The sequence below is a fragment of the Rhincodon typus genome, chromosome 22 (genome assembly GCF_021869965.1).
Source record: "Rhincodon typus isolate 14 chromosome 22, sRhiTyp1.1, whole genome shotgun sequence".
Taxonomy (NCBI): Eukaryota; Metazoa; Chordata; class Chondrichthyes; order Orectolobiformes; family Rhincodontidae; genus Rhincodon; species Rhincodon typus.
In genome coordinates, this window is record NC_063353.1 from 46,710,938 (window position 1) to 46,729,428 (window position 18,491).

General features: G+C 43.7%; 1 protein-coding gene across 1 annotated transcript in view; it reads right to left on the reverse strand.

The window, feature by feature from the left end:
• frmd4a (FERM domain containing 4A) overlaps positions 1 to 18,491 on the reverse strand; it is a 341,550-nt gene that overhangs the window by 100,943 nt on the left and 222,116 nt on the right. Inside the window, exons 8-10 of the mRNA XM_048610012.1 lie at positions 17,390 to 17,473; positions 8,449 to 8,514; positions 7,825 to 7,882 (exon numbers count right to left, since the gene is read on the reverse strand). Of these exons, the coding sequence (XP_048465969.1) occupies positions 7,825 to 7,882; positions 8,449 to 8,514; positions 17,390 to 17,473 (208 nt within the window). The remainder of the gene's footprint in view (positions 1 to 7,824; positions 7,883 to 8,448; positions 8,515 to 17,389; positions 17,474 to 18,491) is intronic.

The following is an 18,491-nucleotide window of genomic DNA, read 5'->3' on the forward strand; positions in this document are numbered from 1 at the left end:
GTCAGCTTTCCTGCTCCTCTGATGCTGTTTGGCCTGCTGTGTTCATCCAGCTCTATACCTTGTTATCTCAGATTCTCCAGCATCGGCAGTTCCCACTATCCCTCCTCTAGTATAGGTTATTTGGGCTTGTTACTCATGGGACATGAATATCTCTGGCTTGGCCCAGCATTTCTTGCCCATCCCTAGTTGCCCTTGAGAAGGTGGGGGTGAGCTGCCTTCTTGAACCGCTGCAATCCATGTGCTGTGGGTTGACCCACAATGCTGTTAGGGAGGGAGTTCCACAATATTGACCTAGTGACACTGAAGGAATGCCGATATATTTCCAAGTGTAACTTTTAATCTTATTTTGAATGTTTTACACTGTACTATAATCACTGCAATGTTTAACTTTTAACTTTATTATTTCTTTCTACCTTGTTGTTATGATTCTGTACCTGGGTACTTGCACGTCAGATGTGCCTTAAAGACGGTGGACAGGCTTCGGGCATCTGGAGGAGAATTACTCATTGCAGTATTCCTAGTCTCTGACCTGTTCTTGTAGCCAATGTGTTTATGTGGTGAGTCCAGTTGAGTTTCTGGTCAATGGTAATCCTCAGGATGTTGACAGTGGGGGATTCAGTGATGGTAACACCGTTGAATGTCAAGGGGCAGTGATTAGATTCTCTCTTTTTGGTGATTGTTACAGCCTGGCAGTTGTATATTACTTGCCACTTATCAGCCCAAGCCTGGATATTGTCCAACTTGAAAATGAACCGCTTCAGTATCTGAGGAGTCGTGAATGATGCTGAACATTGTGCAATCATGAGGCAACATCCCCACTTCTGACGTTATGCTGGAGGGAAGGCCGTTGATGAAGCAGCTGAAGGTGGTTGGGCCTAGGACACTCCCCCAATGGACTTCTGCAGAGTTGTCCTAGCACTGAGATAACTGACTTCCAGCAACCACGACCATTTTCCTATCTGTCAGGTATGACTCCAACCAGCAATGGTGGTCAAGGCTGTCACTCACCTCACCTCTTTTGTCATTGTTTGAACCAAGGCTGTAATTAGCCACGACCCCTGGCAGAGCCCAAACTGGGCATCACTGAGCAGATGCAGCTTGATAGTACTGTTGATAACACCTTCCATCGCTTTATTGATGATTGAGAATTAACTGAAGGTATTAGATCATAGAATCCCCTTCAGTGTGGAAACAGGACATTTGGGCCCAACAAGTCCACACCAACTCTCTGGGAAAACTTACCCCCTACCCTACAACTCCCCATTTCCCATGGCTAATCCACCAAACTTACACATCCCTGGGCACTATGGGCAATTTAGCACAGCCAATCCACCTAACCTGCACACCTTTGGACTGTGGTCCGAAACCAGAGCACCCGGAGGGAACTCACACAGACACAGGGAGAATGTGTAACTTCCACATAGACAACTGCCCATGGCTGGGAATAAACCCAGGTCCCTGGAGCACTGAGGCAGCAGTGCTGACCACTGAGCCACCCTGCCACCCTGATCTGTTCTGCTTTTTGCGTACAGGTCATATCTAGGCAATTTACCATATTGTTGTAACTGTATTGGAACAGCTTGGCTAGAGGAGCAGCAAGTTTTGGAGCACAAGTCTTCAGTACTAATTACTGCATGTCGTCAGGGCCCATAGCCTTTGAGTATCTAATGCCTCCAACTGTTTCTTGATATCATGTGGAGTTAATTGAATTTGCTGAAGAGTGGCATCTGTGATACTGGCAACCACTGGAGGAGGCCCGGATGGATCATCCTCTTGGTGTTTCTGGCTGAATATTACTGCGAATGCTTCAGCCTTATCTTTTGAATTGATGTGTTGAGCTCTTCCATCGTTGAAGATGAGGACATTTCTCCAGTGAGTTGTTTAATTGTCCACCACCACTCATTACTGGATGTGGCAGGACTGCAGAGCTTAGATCTGATCCATTTGTTGTGGGATTGCTTAGCTCTGTCTATCATTTGCTGCTTTCGCTGTTTGGTGTGCAAGTAGTCCTGTTTGGTAGCTTCACCAGGTTGACACCTCACCTTCAGGTATGCCTGGTGCTGCTCCTGGCATGCCCTCCTGCACTCTCCATTGAACCAGGGTTGATCCACTGGCCTGATGGTAATGGTTGAGTGGGGGATATCCTGGGCCATGAGGTTACAGATTGTGCTGGAGTACAATTCTGCTGCTGTTGATGGCCCACAGCGCCTCATGGATGCTCAGTCTTGAGTTGATAGATCGATTTGAGGTGTGTCCTATTTAGCACGGTGATAGTGCCGCACAACACGATGGAGGTTGTTCTCAATGTGAAGGCGGGACTTCGTCTCCACAAGGACTGTGCGGAGGTCACTCTTACTGATACTGTCATGGACAGATGCATCTGCAGCTGGCAGATTAGCTAGGATGAGGTCAAGTATATTTTTCCCTCACCACCTGCCGCAGCTATATCCTTTAGAACCCGACCAGCTCGATCAGTCGTACTGCTGCTGAGCCACTCTTGGCGGTGGACATTGAAATCCCTCAGCCAGAGAACAGTTTGTGCCCTTGCCATTCTCAGTGCTTCCTCCAAGTGTTGGTCAACATGGAGGAATGTTATTCATCAGCTGAGGGAGGACAGTATGTGGTAATCAGCAGGAGGTTTCCAATCCCAAGTTTAACTTGAAGCCATGAGACTTCATGGCGTCTGGAGTCAATGTTGAGGACTCCTGGAGCAACACCGTCCCAATTGTATACCACTGTCCAAGAATTATTTCTTTACTTTTCTACTTAATACGAAGAAGGTCTGTAATGTTTAACTGTTAACTTTGTTTCTTTATTTTTTACTTTGTACCTGAGTTTTTGCACATCGGTACCTTTATACCTAAGATGGTGCTTGTACTTGGGTCTCTGGATTAATAATATAGTGATAATACCACACGGCTATTTCCCCTCCTCTTTGAAAAGGTTACTTTTAGACAATGGTTATTGACAACATGATATTAAGGGAGCAAAGCAGCCTAAACCGAGCTGTGCAGGGTCCAGCCCTCTTGTAAAAAATGGGCACTGAGCTCAAAGTTACCTCATAGCTTCTCTGTGAGGCTCATCTACATGTTCATTCTGTGGGTGGAAACATCCCAAGATGCTTCAAAGAAACGCTAGGGGACAAAATGGCATATCGTGTCTCTTTGAGGAGATGTCAGGACAGATGACCAAAAGCTTGGTCAAGGAGTTTGATTTGAGTGGGTGCCTTAAAGGAGTAAAGAGAGCTCAAGATGTGGAGAGGCCCTGTGACGGAATCCCAGCAGCTTAGCCAGAATTGCAGCAGCACCTGCCCCCCCAGACTAATCCTAGCCCTTTATCCTTGTGAGTGAGGGGCTGATAGCAATGATAAAGATCCGCCAGCTGTGGTCAAAAGACAGATCCACCAAGTGAAGAAAGATCACAAAGAGAAAGTCTGCAGCCTGTCAGCAAGTAAAGAAGCAACTTGTGGTGAATCCACACGATTAGACCCAGTTGACACTGACTGCACAAAATTCCATGTAAAAAGCCCCTTGCATTCCAGTGCCAGAGAAAGTAGGCACTGAGTCTGGTAATCAGCACCTCAGCAAATACTCTTTCAAAATATGACAGAGTGATATGTATATCAATAATTCTTAAACTTGCAGTTCCACATTTTTGTTAATCTGTACTGCAACAACTCACCCCAGCCTCTTTTGACAGCACCTTCCAAACCATTGGCCACTTTCTAAAACTTTCCGAGGTGCTGGGTTAATATCTTATGAGTGATAGCAAGTCACTTCGGTGTTTCTGCACTCAGGAGATGGGACTTCCTGAAGTGCACTAATTGACAGTATACAGTTTGATTAAAACTAGCATAAAGTGCTGTGAGTGTTGTGAAGAGAGGGAGTTAGATCTGATGAGTGCTGACACTAATAAAGAGGACAGAACTCAAGAGGAATACAAACAGGCAATGATGTTATTGATTAGTTGCACATCACTGAAGGCCACACATGGACATAAGGAGGAAAAGGAAGAGGGGTCAAGTGGAGACTGAAACACTCTTGAGAAAAGGAGAAAGTCTCCAACTGCAGTGGTGGACCTCCCAATCTTCTTTATACATTTCTATCAATGTCTCAACGAACTGTAGCAAAAGCAGTGTAAAAGCTGGAGGTGGGAATTCTATCCCCTTGTGCCTGAGGTCAATGTGCAGTACAGCCATGTCAAAGCATTTATCACCTTCAGCTGTTTGCGAAAAGCAATGGTGCTCAGTTGCAGATGGCAGGGAATTCCAGGTACTGCCTTGTGGATACCATAAAGAGAAACCAACTACATAGTGTTCTACAAACATACAAAAAAGGAACGAGAGTCGGCCACTCGGACCTTCCAGCCTGCTCCTCCATTCAGTAAGACCGCTGCTGATCTGATTTTAACTCTACATTTCTGCACATCCCCCAACACTCTTCCATCCCCTTGGTCATCAACAATCTATCTCCGCCTGCCTTAACAATATTTAAAGATTCTACATCCACTGCTTTTTGAGGAAAGGAATTCTAAACCTCTCAATGTTCTGTGAGAAAAATATATTACCTTATCTCTGTGTCAAACGGGTGACCCCTTATTTTTAAACTATGACCCCTTGTTCTAGATTCTCCTACAAGAGGAAACATCCTCTTCACATCCACCCGTTCAAGTGCCCTGAGGATCTTACATGTTTCAACGAAGTCTCCTCGGACAGTTCTAAACTCCACAGGATACAGGCCCAGCCTGTCTAGCCTTTCCTCATAAGGCAATGAAAGGTTCTAAATATCCTCTTATTGCTGGAATGTTTCTGTTGGATCCATTAGAATTACGACTCATCCATTTTCAGTCCAACTCCGTTTCTTCGTTACGCCCACATGTTATTTTAATAGCACCATTTTGTTTTCATTCAGTCATAGGATGTGGATGTCATTGGCTGGACCAGCATTTATTGCCGATCCCTGACTGCCCAGAGGGCACTTAAGAGTCAACCACATTGCTATGGGTCTGTAGGTCAGACTAGACAGGACAAGGATGGCAGTTTCCTTCCCTAAAGGACATTAGTTTTTCCATCAATTGACAATGGCTTCATGGTTGTCATTTGACTCTTAATTCAAGATATTTACTGGAGTAAACTTCCACAATCTGCCATGGTTGGATTTGAAGCCAGGTCCCCAGAACATTACCTGGATCTCCAGTCTAATAGATTCGTGGTAATATCACGAGAACATCCTTTATGTGTTGCATAACAGGGCATCTCAGTAAGTCCCATTTTCTGATTGTTAGAGACATCAATGCTGACTCGCTATCTCTAATAGAATATTATGTCGGTACCTTGGAGTGTGTTAGAAAGATAGCCCTGCATTCTTTTAACATTGTCCCTTCAAGAAATGACCAAGCAGACAGATTCTACAATTATTCTAATCATTCTACAGAATGGGCCCATCTTCAATGAAAGATGTGAGAATGGGAACGAGTAAATCAGCACTCTCACTTCTAGTGAAAGTGGAACTGATACAAATATCTGAAGGTTTTCCTTCTTAAAATCTGAACTTTTTGTTCACTGAAAATAAGGAAAAGCTTTCAAAAACAGCAACAATGCTGACTCAAAGATCATGTGAGTCTTTGAAGAGGGGGGAGGGAATGGCTGAGAGGTTGGCTATGTAAGTTGCACTCTAAGGAGGCTATAGTCATACAACATGGAAACAGACCCTTGGTTCAAGTCATCTGCGCTGACCAGACATCCCAACCTGATCTAGTCCCATTTCCCAGCATCTGGCCCATATCCCTCTAAACGCTTCATATTCACATACCCATCCAGATGCCTTTTAAATGTTGTAATTGTACCAGCCTCCACCACTTCCTCTGGCAGCTTGTTCCATTCACACACCACCTTCTGCGTGAAAAAGTTGCCCCTTAGGTCCCTTTTAAATCTTTCCCCTCTCACCTTAAATCTATGCCCTCTAGTTTTGGACTTCCCCCCACCCTGGGGAAAAGACCTTGGCTATTCATCCTCTCCATACCCCTCATGATTTTATAAACCTCTATAAGGTCACTTCTCAGTCTCCGACGCTCTGGGAAAATAGCCCCAGCCTATGTGTTTGATTTAAAGGATGTAAAGTTTCAGTTGGTAGGGATTTCTGTGGGAGTATCACCAGCCTCTCCTTGTCTCTTAAATGATATGGGGATGGTGCCAGAAGGTGGACTTGAAGTAGATAATCAGTCATGAAGTTGCTCAATGACACAGCAGGCTCAAAGAGCCAAACGGCTTACTCCTCTTATTTCTTATGCTTGGCCTTGCACTTCACTGTATGCTTATGTTTCAATCAATGATCTCTGGTGCAAAATAGTGTCAGTTCTACATTTCATGATGGATTATTACTTTCTTTAAACTAGATGACTGCCCTAATTTTCTTGAATTGGTTCTTAAAAGAGGAGAGATACATTTTGTTAATGTGGGTTCACAGTTTCGGGTTGAAATGGCTGAAGCCAATGATGGAACAAAAGAATTGGGGCAGAGAGTCACAGAGGTTTTAGAGCATGGACCTTCAGCCCATCATGTCTGTGCTTGTCACCAAACATCTATCTATTCCAATCCCATTTGACAGCACTTGGCCCCTAACCTTGTATGCTGTGGTATTCCAAGTGCTCATCTAAATAATTCTTAAATGTCTCGAGAGCTCTTGCTTCTACCACACTCTCGTGCACTGAGTTTCAGATACTCACAACGCTCTAGATGAGAAACATTTTCTCTAAACCTCCAGTTTCTTGCCTTAAAACTCTGGCCCCAGGTTATGAAAAAGCTTTCTCCCTATCTATTCTATCTGTACCCTCCAGGACTTTCTGCAGGTCAGTCAAAACCCCCCTCCCCTCAGCCTTCTCTGCTCTAAAGAAAACAACCCTTGTCTATCCAGTTTCTTTTCAGAGGTGAAACTCTCCAGGCCAGGCAACATTCTGGTGAATCTCCTCTGCACCCTCTCCAGTACAATCACATCCTTCCTTTAGTGCGGAGACCAGAACTGCACACAGTGCTCCAACTGTGGCCTAAATAATATTATATACAGCTCTGTCATATTCTTGCTCTTGTATTACTAATGAAGACAAGTATCCCATATACCTTCTTAACCACCTTATCTACCAGTCCTGATGCCTTCAGTGATGTATGGACATGCATAGCTGGGTCCTTCTGATTTTCTGTACTGCCCAGGGTTCTACTATTCAACATGTCTTCCCTTACCTTGTTAATCCTTCCAAAATTCATCTCCTCACACAAATAGGAGGAGGGAGATAGAGAGTTCTTGGAAAGTGATAGGGCTGGAGGAGAGTACAGAGACAGGGAGGGTCAAAGTCGTACAGGGATTTGAAGACTAGGATGAAAATTTTGCATTTTGAGCTTTTTTTCATTCATTTATATGCCAGCATTTGTTGCCCATCCCTATGTACCCAGAGGGCATAAAAGGGTCAACCACATGGCCATGAGTCTATACATCAGACTAATGATGACAGATTCCCTTCCCTAAAGGGTTTAGTGAATAAGACGGGTTTTTACAACAATCAACAGTGGTTGCCATTAGGTTACAGATTTTAAGTTCAATTTAATAAAACATTGAATCCAAGTTTCACCATGTGGCAGGGTGGGGATGAGAACCCATGTCCCTATATTATTAGCTCTGATTACTAGTTCACAGACTAAACTCGATAACTTCCCTCCCTGTCTTCCAGAGCTGGAAGTCAGCTGGATCACCAATTAGAGGCACATTTCTACGACTTTCTGGACTCAGAGAGGGTGGGGGACACGTAATTTTAAAGTGAAGCAGAGAAGTTTACCTTTACTGCATAATAGTGCACTCCATAAGTTGGAAGAGATTCTGCAATGCTCATGTAACTGGGAAAAAAGAAGAAATGGAAAGAATGTTAGAAATGGTTTTCAGTCACTCTTCTCACAGTGTTGCAGAAACATTGAAACATTTAGGCAGTGAGACCTATTAAAAAAAAGGAAAACAGGCAGAAGGAATGTGAATATTAAGAATAAAACAAAGAGAAAATATTTGAAATAGGCAAATGAGCAAAACCTAAAGAAATTAAACATCCCAGAAATCATTAAAGGTCATTGATAAAAATATAAATCAGCTTCGCATTGACCATAAAAGGGCAAGAGTTTTAAACTTGGAAATCACTGCTGGTGATGCTATCACACAAACACAGAATTTGTGTTTGAATCAGATTCCTCACTTCACTGTTTGAATCGAGGAATTAATCTGTTTATTTTGAACAGTTTGAAACCACACTAAAACGGGCAAGAGGTGGAGTCTATTACTAATTTGTAGTTTGCAGGGGAACATTGCTAGTGGTAAAGTCCAGCAGATTGTTTCTTTTCCAACAGAACAGGAAGGTACAGTTCTAATAAAAATTAATCCCAGAAAATCAATTTCCAGAAAATGCATGACTTACTTCACAATAGCTTGTCCTCTTGTCTGTCCGCTGACCTTCTTATGATGTTCGATCACTCTGTCCTCACTGAAAGGGATCAGATAGCAAGCATTAGCTTTTAAAGTGCAGTCTGACTTTTTGAAAACATTGTACAATGAGGTTAGAACCAGGCTTGAATGGTCTGTTCTTCCATTTACTGAGATCTGCCTGAACTTCTACCCAAACCCCACTTCCCACATCTTTTTGAATTCCCTTAGCGTCCATTCTTCAGCGTCTGTCTTGAATGTGCAATTATTATGTAATTTTTTAAAATAAAGACAGTTAATTTGAATTTTTAAGAAATTGACAGTCTTAAAAAATGGTGTCAGATGGCCAATTCTTGTTCATTCACATCAGAAGGCTGCAGGCTGATGTGTTATCTCAAAAGCAACCACAAAACACACAAAACAAAACAATTAGTATTCAAATACACCCCCAGCCCCTGGACAAAGTAATGCTTTGTAACAAGGCTTCAAAAAACTTCTAAGACAAACTAGAGGCTGGAGGAAATCCCCACAAAGAACTCTAGCTCAATTAATATTGCTTTGTGGAACGATGATTCACCAAAGTTAACTCAGCAGCCAATTTAAGCTTCCTCTTTTTAAGGATGTGAGATCCCTTTTTAAATAGAATTCCCCAGAAACATCCTCAGAGAAAAGAACTCTCAGCTCATATTAAAAGATTTTGCAGAAATCAATCACCGTTCTGCTGGAAGAGCTTAGGCAATCTGCAAGTGTCACAACTGCAGAACAAGTGAGCAGCAAGAAATCCTCTCTCTCTGTTAAAGCCTTCCCTACTTACTGAGTCAGCCTGTGCAGGTAAACTCCAGCTATTCAACTAAAGCTCCTCACAGCTGCTGAATTCTGACTTTAGTCTTCAACCCCTTCTCAAAAAATAAATCCTCAAGTAAGTAAAAGCCCTGCAACATTAAAGGTGTGAACTGACTTCCATTTATATAAATACTTTAACTGGACCTACTTTTTATCTTTGAATTTTATCTAATAATTGTAGCACCTTATTATATAATAAATTTTAGCGATAATTGTGCAATAACCTAACTTTTGATCCTGTTTAACACAGAAGCTTGTTGCTGTCTATTTTTAAGTTGGAGCACTCAAAAATTAAAATAGGGATAACACTCTTACGCTAATTCACAGATCATTGACTGTGCTCCAAACACGCCTAGTGGTGATGACAAATAAATACTATAACTCTGAGTATCCATAATCCTCTGCAAGAGAGAAATCCAAAGATTTACAATATTTTCAGTGAAGAAATTTCTCCCCATCTCATTCCTAAATGGCCAACAACACAGTTTGAGACTGTGATCCAGTGTTCAAGGTTCTCCAAATGGGAAAAATGCTGTTTCAGTGTTTTAATCAGATCACCTTTCATTCTTTTGTAATCCAGAGAATACAGTCCTACTATACTCAGTTTCACCTTACCCTAGGGACCAGTCCAGTGAAATAAAACAAAAGATGGCAGATGCTGGAAATCTGAAACAAAAACAGAAGTTGCTGGAGAAACTCAGCATGTTTGTCAGCATCAAGGACAGAAAGCAGGGTTCATGTTTCGAGTCTGGTGACTCTTGATCAGAACTGAAAGTAGTAGCAGCAGTGTGTACTATCTACAAGATCCATTGCAGACATTCACCAAAAATCCTTAGACAGCACTTTCCAAACCCACGACCACTTCCGTCTGGAAAGGCAAGGACAGCAGATAAGATCATATGACCATAAGGCATAGGAGCAGAAATCAGGCCATTCGGCCCATCGAGTCTGCTCCGCCATTCGGTCATGGCTGATAAGTTCCTCAAACCCATTCTCCCTCTTTTTCCCCGTAACATTGATCCCCTTGATAATCAAGAACCTATCTATCTCAGTCTTAAATGTACTCAATGAGATACATCAGAGCACCACCATCTACAAGTTCCCCTCCAAGCCACTTCACCCTGACTTGGAAATATAACGCTCTTCCTCCATTGTCAAACAGATTCAAGAACAGCTTCTTCCCCGCTGTTATCAGTCTTATGTATGGACCTCTCATGTATTACAGCTGATCTTTCTCTGCACCTTCTCTGTAGCTGTGACACTATATTCTGCATTCTGTTCTATTACCCTGATGTTCTTGTCTCAGGGATGATTTGTCTGGATAGTGCACAAAACAGTATTTTTCACTGTCTCTTGTGACAATAATAAATCAAATCAAAATCGTGGGATGCTAGATCATAGACTGTAGTGGAGCACCCAATTTCAGCACCCCCTGTGTTACTGAGGGTGCGCTCAGGGCTGGGGAGGAAGGTGGTGAAATCAGCACCAGGCTATTTACATTCCCGCCCTCTCCCCTCACAAAGAAAATCTAGCCCAGGGCCAAAGCAGGAATCTTGATTACATACAACATAATCAAATTCTCCAGCAATAAGACCTGTTCTAATATCCCTTATTATTGAGAACTGAAAGATTCAGCACTTACTCTGCTGCTCAAGATACAAATAAAGAAAGAATCTTGGGCAGTTTCGAAGAAAATAAAACAAGCTGGGAATTTCTGAAGCCTCCTGTCCAGTGGGTGTATAGTCTGTGAAAGATTTCCCTCTTAAATATTGGGTTTGTACGCCAAGACACCAGAGGTCAAACCTCTTTTCGACTGGAATGCATGTGATGTTACTGTTAGGGAGTGGCTAATAGCACAGACCGTCAACTATCTTTGATTTCATTTCAGCTGTGCCTTTATAGTTTGGACAACACTGGGAGAGTCTAACAGCTGCTTAAAAGCACAGCCCGCATTGCTGCAGCTGCGGTTATCAATGAGATCAGTTTACCTCCAGTTTATTGCTATCTGCCTAAACTAACCTTAATGTGAATAGTTTGGGAATTTATTGATCTCGTTTCTTTAGCTTTCTTCTGTTAATCTCCTCCCTTCATTTTCTCTCCTTCTCTCCCTAAAGGTAGAGACACCTCTCACTTGGCCAACTCTCCCAATTTATGCAGCTTTGCCTCTCTTCTACTTCAGCAGCCAGCGAGTGATAGCGAATTTATTCACACCACAACAGTTACAAAAGGTTAATATGGGAGCAGCTGCAGGAAAGAGTTACCACAACATACTAGAGAGAGGCACCTGGTGGGGGTTAAACCTGAGGGTCACCACAGCTCAGATGAAGAGGAGACATTGGGAAGAAGAGGCCTTCATGGTAATCCCAGCTGTTGGGAGCATTGCCACTGTTGACAACACTCATCAGCCATCCAGTCAACTGAGCTAAAGGAGCCTACCAAGCCAAGCCTGCTCTTGTGGCTCCATTCCCCACAGTGGGCTAGCTGCAAAGGATTGTATGAAATAGGAAAAGCAGTAATCCAATCAGCCAATTGAGCCTGCTCCACCATTCAATAGGATCCTATGCACGGTGTCATGACAGTGGGAGCAGGTTAGTCTGTCTCTCCCTCATTGTGGTCTACAGGCGAAGGAAGAGAAAGGCTGCGTGTGATTGGACGGTTAATTCCCCACCCTCACAGCCCTGTCCCCACCCACACCGCTCCCCTAAAGCTCACCCTCACAGCTCACCCACTCCCCACAGCCCCATCCCCACCCTCACTGCCTCATCCCCACTCCCCACCCTCACCGCCCCCCCACTCCCCACCCTCACAGCCCCATCCCCACTCTCACAGCTCTTCTACCTCACAGCCCTATCCCCACTCCCCACCCTCACAGCTCCATCCCTAATCCCCACCCTCACAGCTCCCCCAATCCTCACCCTCACAACTCTTCCACTCCTTACCCTCACAGCTGCTGCCACACCCGAGCCTCTGGTCTCCGCTCCTGTACGGTGCTACTAATAAACTCGAAATGAAAAGCTGAGCAATGTTTGACAAACCCTATTCTGTCAGTGAGGGGCATGGACAGGTTTGTGTTATTTTTGTCTGATGCTTTGATACAATTCAAAACAACTTATTATTTTTGCAGAAGAAAACAGAAGAAATGAGGCCTTGTGAACGATTTTTCTTCCTTATATACGTTTCCCGATAAATACCTTCCTTTCTGTGGTTCCCAAGAAATCCAATGGGGAATTGAGGAGAAATGTCCTTCCTGAGAGTGCGGCTGGTCAGAATGAGGTGAAATATGTTGATGTATTTAAAGGGGGAGCCCGATCAACACACAAAAAGAGGGGAATAAAAGTAAACACTGAGAAATTACATCTGGAAGGACAGGAGGGTGAGTGAGACACAAACTCTAGCAGGGATCGGATGGGTGAATGGCCTGTGCTTGTGCTATTTTGCCAATGTCTAAGCTGCAGGGATTTGTAGAATTGGGCTCCAGAGAGAGTTAGAACAGTACAGGATGCAGTAGAGGAACTGAAAGAATTCAATTACAAATGAGCTAGCAATGAGCTAAAGTGGGGACAGCGATTAGAATATAAATGGATGCACTCAGGAACCCCTGACAGTATTCAATCCTTTTAAAAACAGTGCATTCAATTTAAACTGTGTCAGTTCCTGCAATATGATAAATGACGGCACTGGGAGAGGGAGCAGCTTTGCAAGTTTCTCTCAAGTGATGGGTTCTCAAAGACTCCTATCAGGAGTGTGTTTGATATAAACTCATTGTACATTCTACTGAACATTGACCTAACTGTAACCTCAGAAGGACACTATCTGCCACACTGTTGGGAATTGCCTTTGCCTGTGCTGTCTGATATTTATGACCTTTCTGACTGTAATGGCTCAATTAGTGACAACTGTGTCGAATATAAGAAGGTTTTTACCACTGGGAGAAGGATTTGAGATTACTTCAACCCATTTCATTCTGAAGCTCTGAACGGTGATCCGGGAGCCACTCAGTCGGAGCTTCAACATTTCAACTGAGTTATGGAGATAAAGGTCTGGCTTTCTGATCATACGACTGATTCCCACTTTACGTTTCTCTCTCAGTACAACATCAGGAACATCCTACTGCAATGATCCCAAAAGAAGCTTCCTTCTACTGTTACCAAAACAAGTGCGAACAAATACAATATTAACCACGGCATAACTCAGTGGCTTTCTCTCTGGTCATTCTGCATTAATATAGAAACAAGGATCAGGAGTAGGCCATTCAGCCCCTCCAGCACATTCCCCAGTTAACATGATCATGGCTGAGCATCTAACTCAGTCCCCTGTTCCTGCTTTCTCCCCATGCTCTTTGATACAATGAAGTGCTTGACTTCCTGAGTATAATCAGATTTAATCAGATCTGCTGTCTTTCCCTGTCTTTACAACAGGGTCAGGGAGCTTTAGGCATATGAAGGATGGATGACATATCAGTGCAAACTGATGAACATTTATTCATTTACCACAAGTTACAGAGACCATAAGACTGTAAGACATAGGAGCAGATATCAGGCCATTCAGCCCATAGAATCTGGTCTGCCATTCAATCATGGCTGATAAGTTTCTCAACCTCATTCTCCCACTTTCTCCCTGTAACCCTTGATCCCCTTGATAATCAAGAACCTATCTATCTCAGTCTTAAATGTACTCCATGACCTGGCCTCCATAGTCTTCTGTGGCAGTGAATTCCATAGATTCACCACTCTCTGGCTGAAGAAGTTTCTCCTTATCTCTCTTCTAAAAGGTCTTTCCTTTACTCGGAGGCTGTGCCCTCAGGTCCTAGACTCTTCCACCAATGGAAACACCTTCTCAACATCCACTCTGTCCAGGCCTTTTGGTATTCTTTAAGTCTTAATTAGATCCCCCCTTTATCCTTCAAAACTCCATCGAGCATGGACCCAGAATCCTCGAACATTCCTCATATGTTAAGCCTTTCATTTCTGGGATCATTATCGTGAACCTCCTCCAAACCCGCTCCAGGACCGGTACATCCTTCCTGAGATATGGGGCCTAGAATTGCTCACAATACTCTAAATGTGGCCTGACCAGGGCTTTATAAAACCTCAGAAATACATCCCTGCTTTTATGTTCTAGTCCTCTCGAGATAAATGCCAACATTGTATTTGCTTTCCTAACTACTGACTCAACCTGCAAGTTTACCTTAAGAAATATCCGGACTAGGAGTCCCAAGTCCCTTTGCACTTCAGAATTCTGAATTTTCTCCCCATTTAGAAAATAGCCTATGCCTCTATTCTTCGTACCAAAGTGCATGACCTCACACTTTCCCACGTTGTACTCCATTTGCTATTTCTTTGCCCACTCTCCTAACCTATCCAAATCCTTCTGCAGCCTCCCCACCTCCTCAATACTACCTGTCCCTCCACCTATCTTTGTATTGTCTGCAAACTTAACCAGAATGCCCACAGTTCCTTCACCTAGATCATTAATGTTTAAAGTGAAAAGTTGTGGTACACCATTAGTCACCGGCTTCCATCCTGAGAAAGTCCCTTTTAAACCTCCTCTCTGTTTTCTGCCAGACAGCCAATCTTCTATCCATGCTAGCACCTTGCCTCTAACACCATGGGCCCTTATCTTACTCAGCAGCCTCCTGTGCGGCACCTTGTCAAAGGCTTTCTTGAAGTCCAGGTAGCGAACATCTATTGGCTCTCCTTGGTCTAACCTGCTTGTTACTTCCTCAAAGAATTCTAGCAGATTTGTCAGGCATGACCTCCCCTTGATGAAACCATGCTGACTCTGCCCTATTTTACCATATACTTCCAAATATTCAGAAATATCATCCATCACGATGGACTCCAAAATCTTACCCACGACCGAGGTCAGGCTAATCAGCTTGTAATTTCCCATCTTTTGCCTTTCTTCCTTCTTAAACAGGGGTGTCACGTTAGTGATTTTCCAGTCCTCTGGGAACCTCCCTGACTCCTGTGATCCTGAAAGATCACCACTAACGCCTCCACTATCTCTTCAGCTATCTCCTTCAGAACTTTGGGGTGTAGTCCATCTGGTCCAGGTGATTTGTCCACCTTCAGGCCAATCAGTTTTACTAGCACCTTCTCCTTGGTGATGGCCACCGTACTCAGCTCTTCCCCCAACTCTCTTGAATTTTTGGGATGTTACTCATGTCTTCCACCGTGAAGATTGACACAACGTAGTTACTCAGTTCCTTAGCCATTTCTTTGTTTCCCATTACTACTTCTCCGCACTTGCCAGCAGTCCAATGTCCACTTTTGCCTCTCTTTAGACTTTATTTATCTGAAGAAACTCTTGCAATCTTTTTTTTTGTACTACTGGCTAGCTTACCTTCATTTTCAATCTTCTCCCTCCTTGTTTCTTTTCTTGTTGTCCTCTTTTGGCCTTTGTAAGCTTCACAATTCTCTGGCTTCCCACTGCCCTTCGCCACATTATATGCTTTCTCTTTTGCTTTTACGCTGTCCTTGATTTCCCTAGTCAGCCATGGTTGCCTCATCCTCCCTGTACCATGCTTCTTTCTCTTAAGGATGAATTTTTGCAGTGTCTCCCGAATTACTCACGGAAAGTCTGGCCATTGTTGTTCCACTGTCTTTCCCGCTAGGCTCCTCTTCTAGTCAATTCTGGTCAGCTCCTCCTTCATACCTTTGTAGTTGCCTTTATTCAGCTATAATACCATTACATCTGATTTCACCGTCTTCCTCTCAAATTCTATCATATTATGGTCACTGCCTCCTAAAGGTTCCTTCACCTTAAGCCTCCTTATCAAGTCTGCCTTATTGCACAACATTAAACCCAGCATTGCCTGTTCCCTAGTGGGCTCCACCACAAGCTGCTCCAAAAAGCCATCTCGCAGACATTCCACAAATTCCTCTTCTTGCGATCCACTACCAACCTGATTTTCCCAGTCACCTGCATATTGAAATCCCCCATGATCACTATAACCTCGCCTTTCTTACTCACCTTTTCTATCTCCTGGTGTATTTTGTTTTATTCATTCACGGGATGAGGGCATCACTGGCTAGGCAGCATTTATTGCCCATCCCTAATTGCCCAGATGGCAATTAAGAATCAACCACATTGCTGTGGGTCTGGAGTCACGTGTAGGCCAGACCAGGTAAGGAGGGCAGTTTCCTTCCCTAAAGGATATTAGTGAACCAGATGGGTTTTTCCTGACAATTCACAATGGATTGGTGGTCATCATTAGACTCTTAATTCCAGACTTTTATTGAATTCAAATTCTACTATCCGTTGTGGCAGGATTCAAACCTGGGTACCCAGAACATTCCCCGGGTCTCTGGATTAACAGTCCAGCGAAAAAACCACTCGGCCATTGCCTTCCCTGAACCTGAATCTTAGGAAGAGAATGCTGAGGTATTACATTTTGCCCTCAGTGTTATATTCCTGGGAAACAGAGACTAGAGAAATGGAGGCTGGTGATGAGCTGGATGAGCTTGAAAAGGGGACGTTCAGGAGGAGGAGGCTTACACATTCTGCACAGACAGAAGGACGAATGAGGAATTGCTGAGAATGGCTGGAGAAGAGAGGAAATTAGCGCATAACCATCAAGCGAGAAAGATATGACATTTTGTTCACATTGTTAGAGCAGAGAGTTGACAGGGACCAGGAACGACCAATGGAAAACGCCAGAAAAGGAATCAGGGGCGGGAATGGACAAGGTTTGGGTATTTTCTAAATCAACCTGTTCAGAGATGTTATTACGAACTTCTGCAGAGAGTGGGACTTGAGACCAGGCTCCTGGGTGTGTGTAAAAGGAACTAGGGCAGAGTAAGGGTGTTGGGGGTGGGGGATGCGGGTGATCCAGAACAATCAACCCACTGGGAAGCAGATAACACAACAAAACAAACAAATGGAGGAAGCGTCATTTCATCACGACAGCTGACTGGAACCTTACTTCGTCGGCACAGATACTTATGACGGTCTAAAAAAACCACTAAATGTACAATTATACTCTCGCCGTTGCCAGCTAACATGAGCTAACTCACAGCTGACTCACAGAATGTGAACATTATGCAGTGTAAACTGCATTAGGCCTGTGATAGGGAGGCTGTGAGACTTACCAATAAGCCAGGGATGGGTGATCCTTCAAAGCTTGTGTTGGCAGTACTGGCAACTTCTTTAGTTCAGCCCTTGTGACTTCATTGCTGAAAGAGGAAGCAATATTTAAGAAGTCAAGTTAATCCAGAAACTGTGATCTTAATAGCGACAAGTCCAGATGGAACATTCTGAAAGTCGACATCTGGTCCTTTTTAGCAAAGAAATAGCACTTTTCCTCAGTGCAATTGAAAAAAAAGCCTGCAATGATAGTTCTCTTTAACCATAACTCGACACTGAGCCTCAGTGTTGCTGTGTGGTCGGGAACTCGATTTAGTCTCACTTCCTCTCTCCATGTCCCTCGTTCCCTCCGACCTCCAGCCCCAATGGAACAACGATAGGTTTGACCCATTCGGGGTGTTTTGGAGGAGGGAGGTGGTTGGGGGAATGTTGACCTCCCTTTATGGGACCTAAAGAAAGAGTTAAAGGGTGGAAAGGTTCAACAGTGAGTGACCAGCCTTGTATCCTGACCTTATTTTAAGGTTGTTCTGGAACACAAAGTCCAGTCTGTAGCAGTGAGAATGTACCTACTCTCCATGGTGAGGATTTCTGTACAATCTGGGGCTCCACAAAAATATTCTAGATTTACAGTATGTCTTTGTCTGAACAAAATGAGTTTGTTATGCACAGTTTTCCTAATAGTTTTGAAATTTCTATGCACGGTCAAAGAGAAGGTTAAAAGTCTCATCTACAGACACTCTCCCTCAGACTAAAGTGACACTCCACATGTGTTTAATGGCACAGCAGTATATTTTACACTGTGCCTGCCATCACTGAACTCCTTAATCTTGCTTCAGTTACAATTTATGAGTCATTGTGATGGGGGGTAACTACGCAAGGTGAAATTTGCTCAAGGCTACGTTTGGCTGGGCTCAAAGCTCCATACTGAAAGGCAGCAGCTCTGGGTTTTGGCAGTAGTTTTAAGAGTATTAATACTGCAATGTAATACGGTCTTGTACACACGAGATGTTTATCTTTGCTGGACCGACTGTCAGTTAACCTGCACAGTCCTCTCTCTGGATGTGTGTGTGTGTGTGTGTGTGTGTGTGTGTGTGTGTGTGTGTGTGT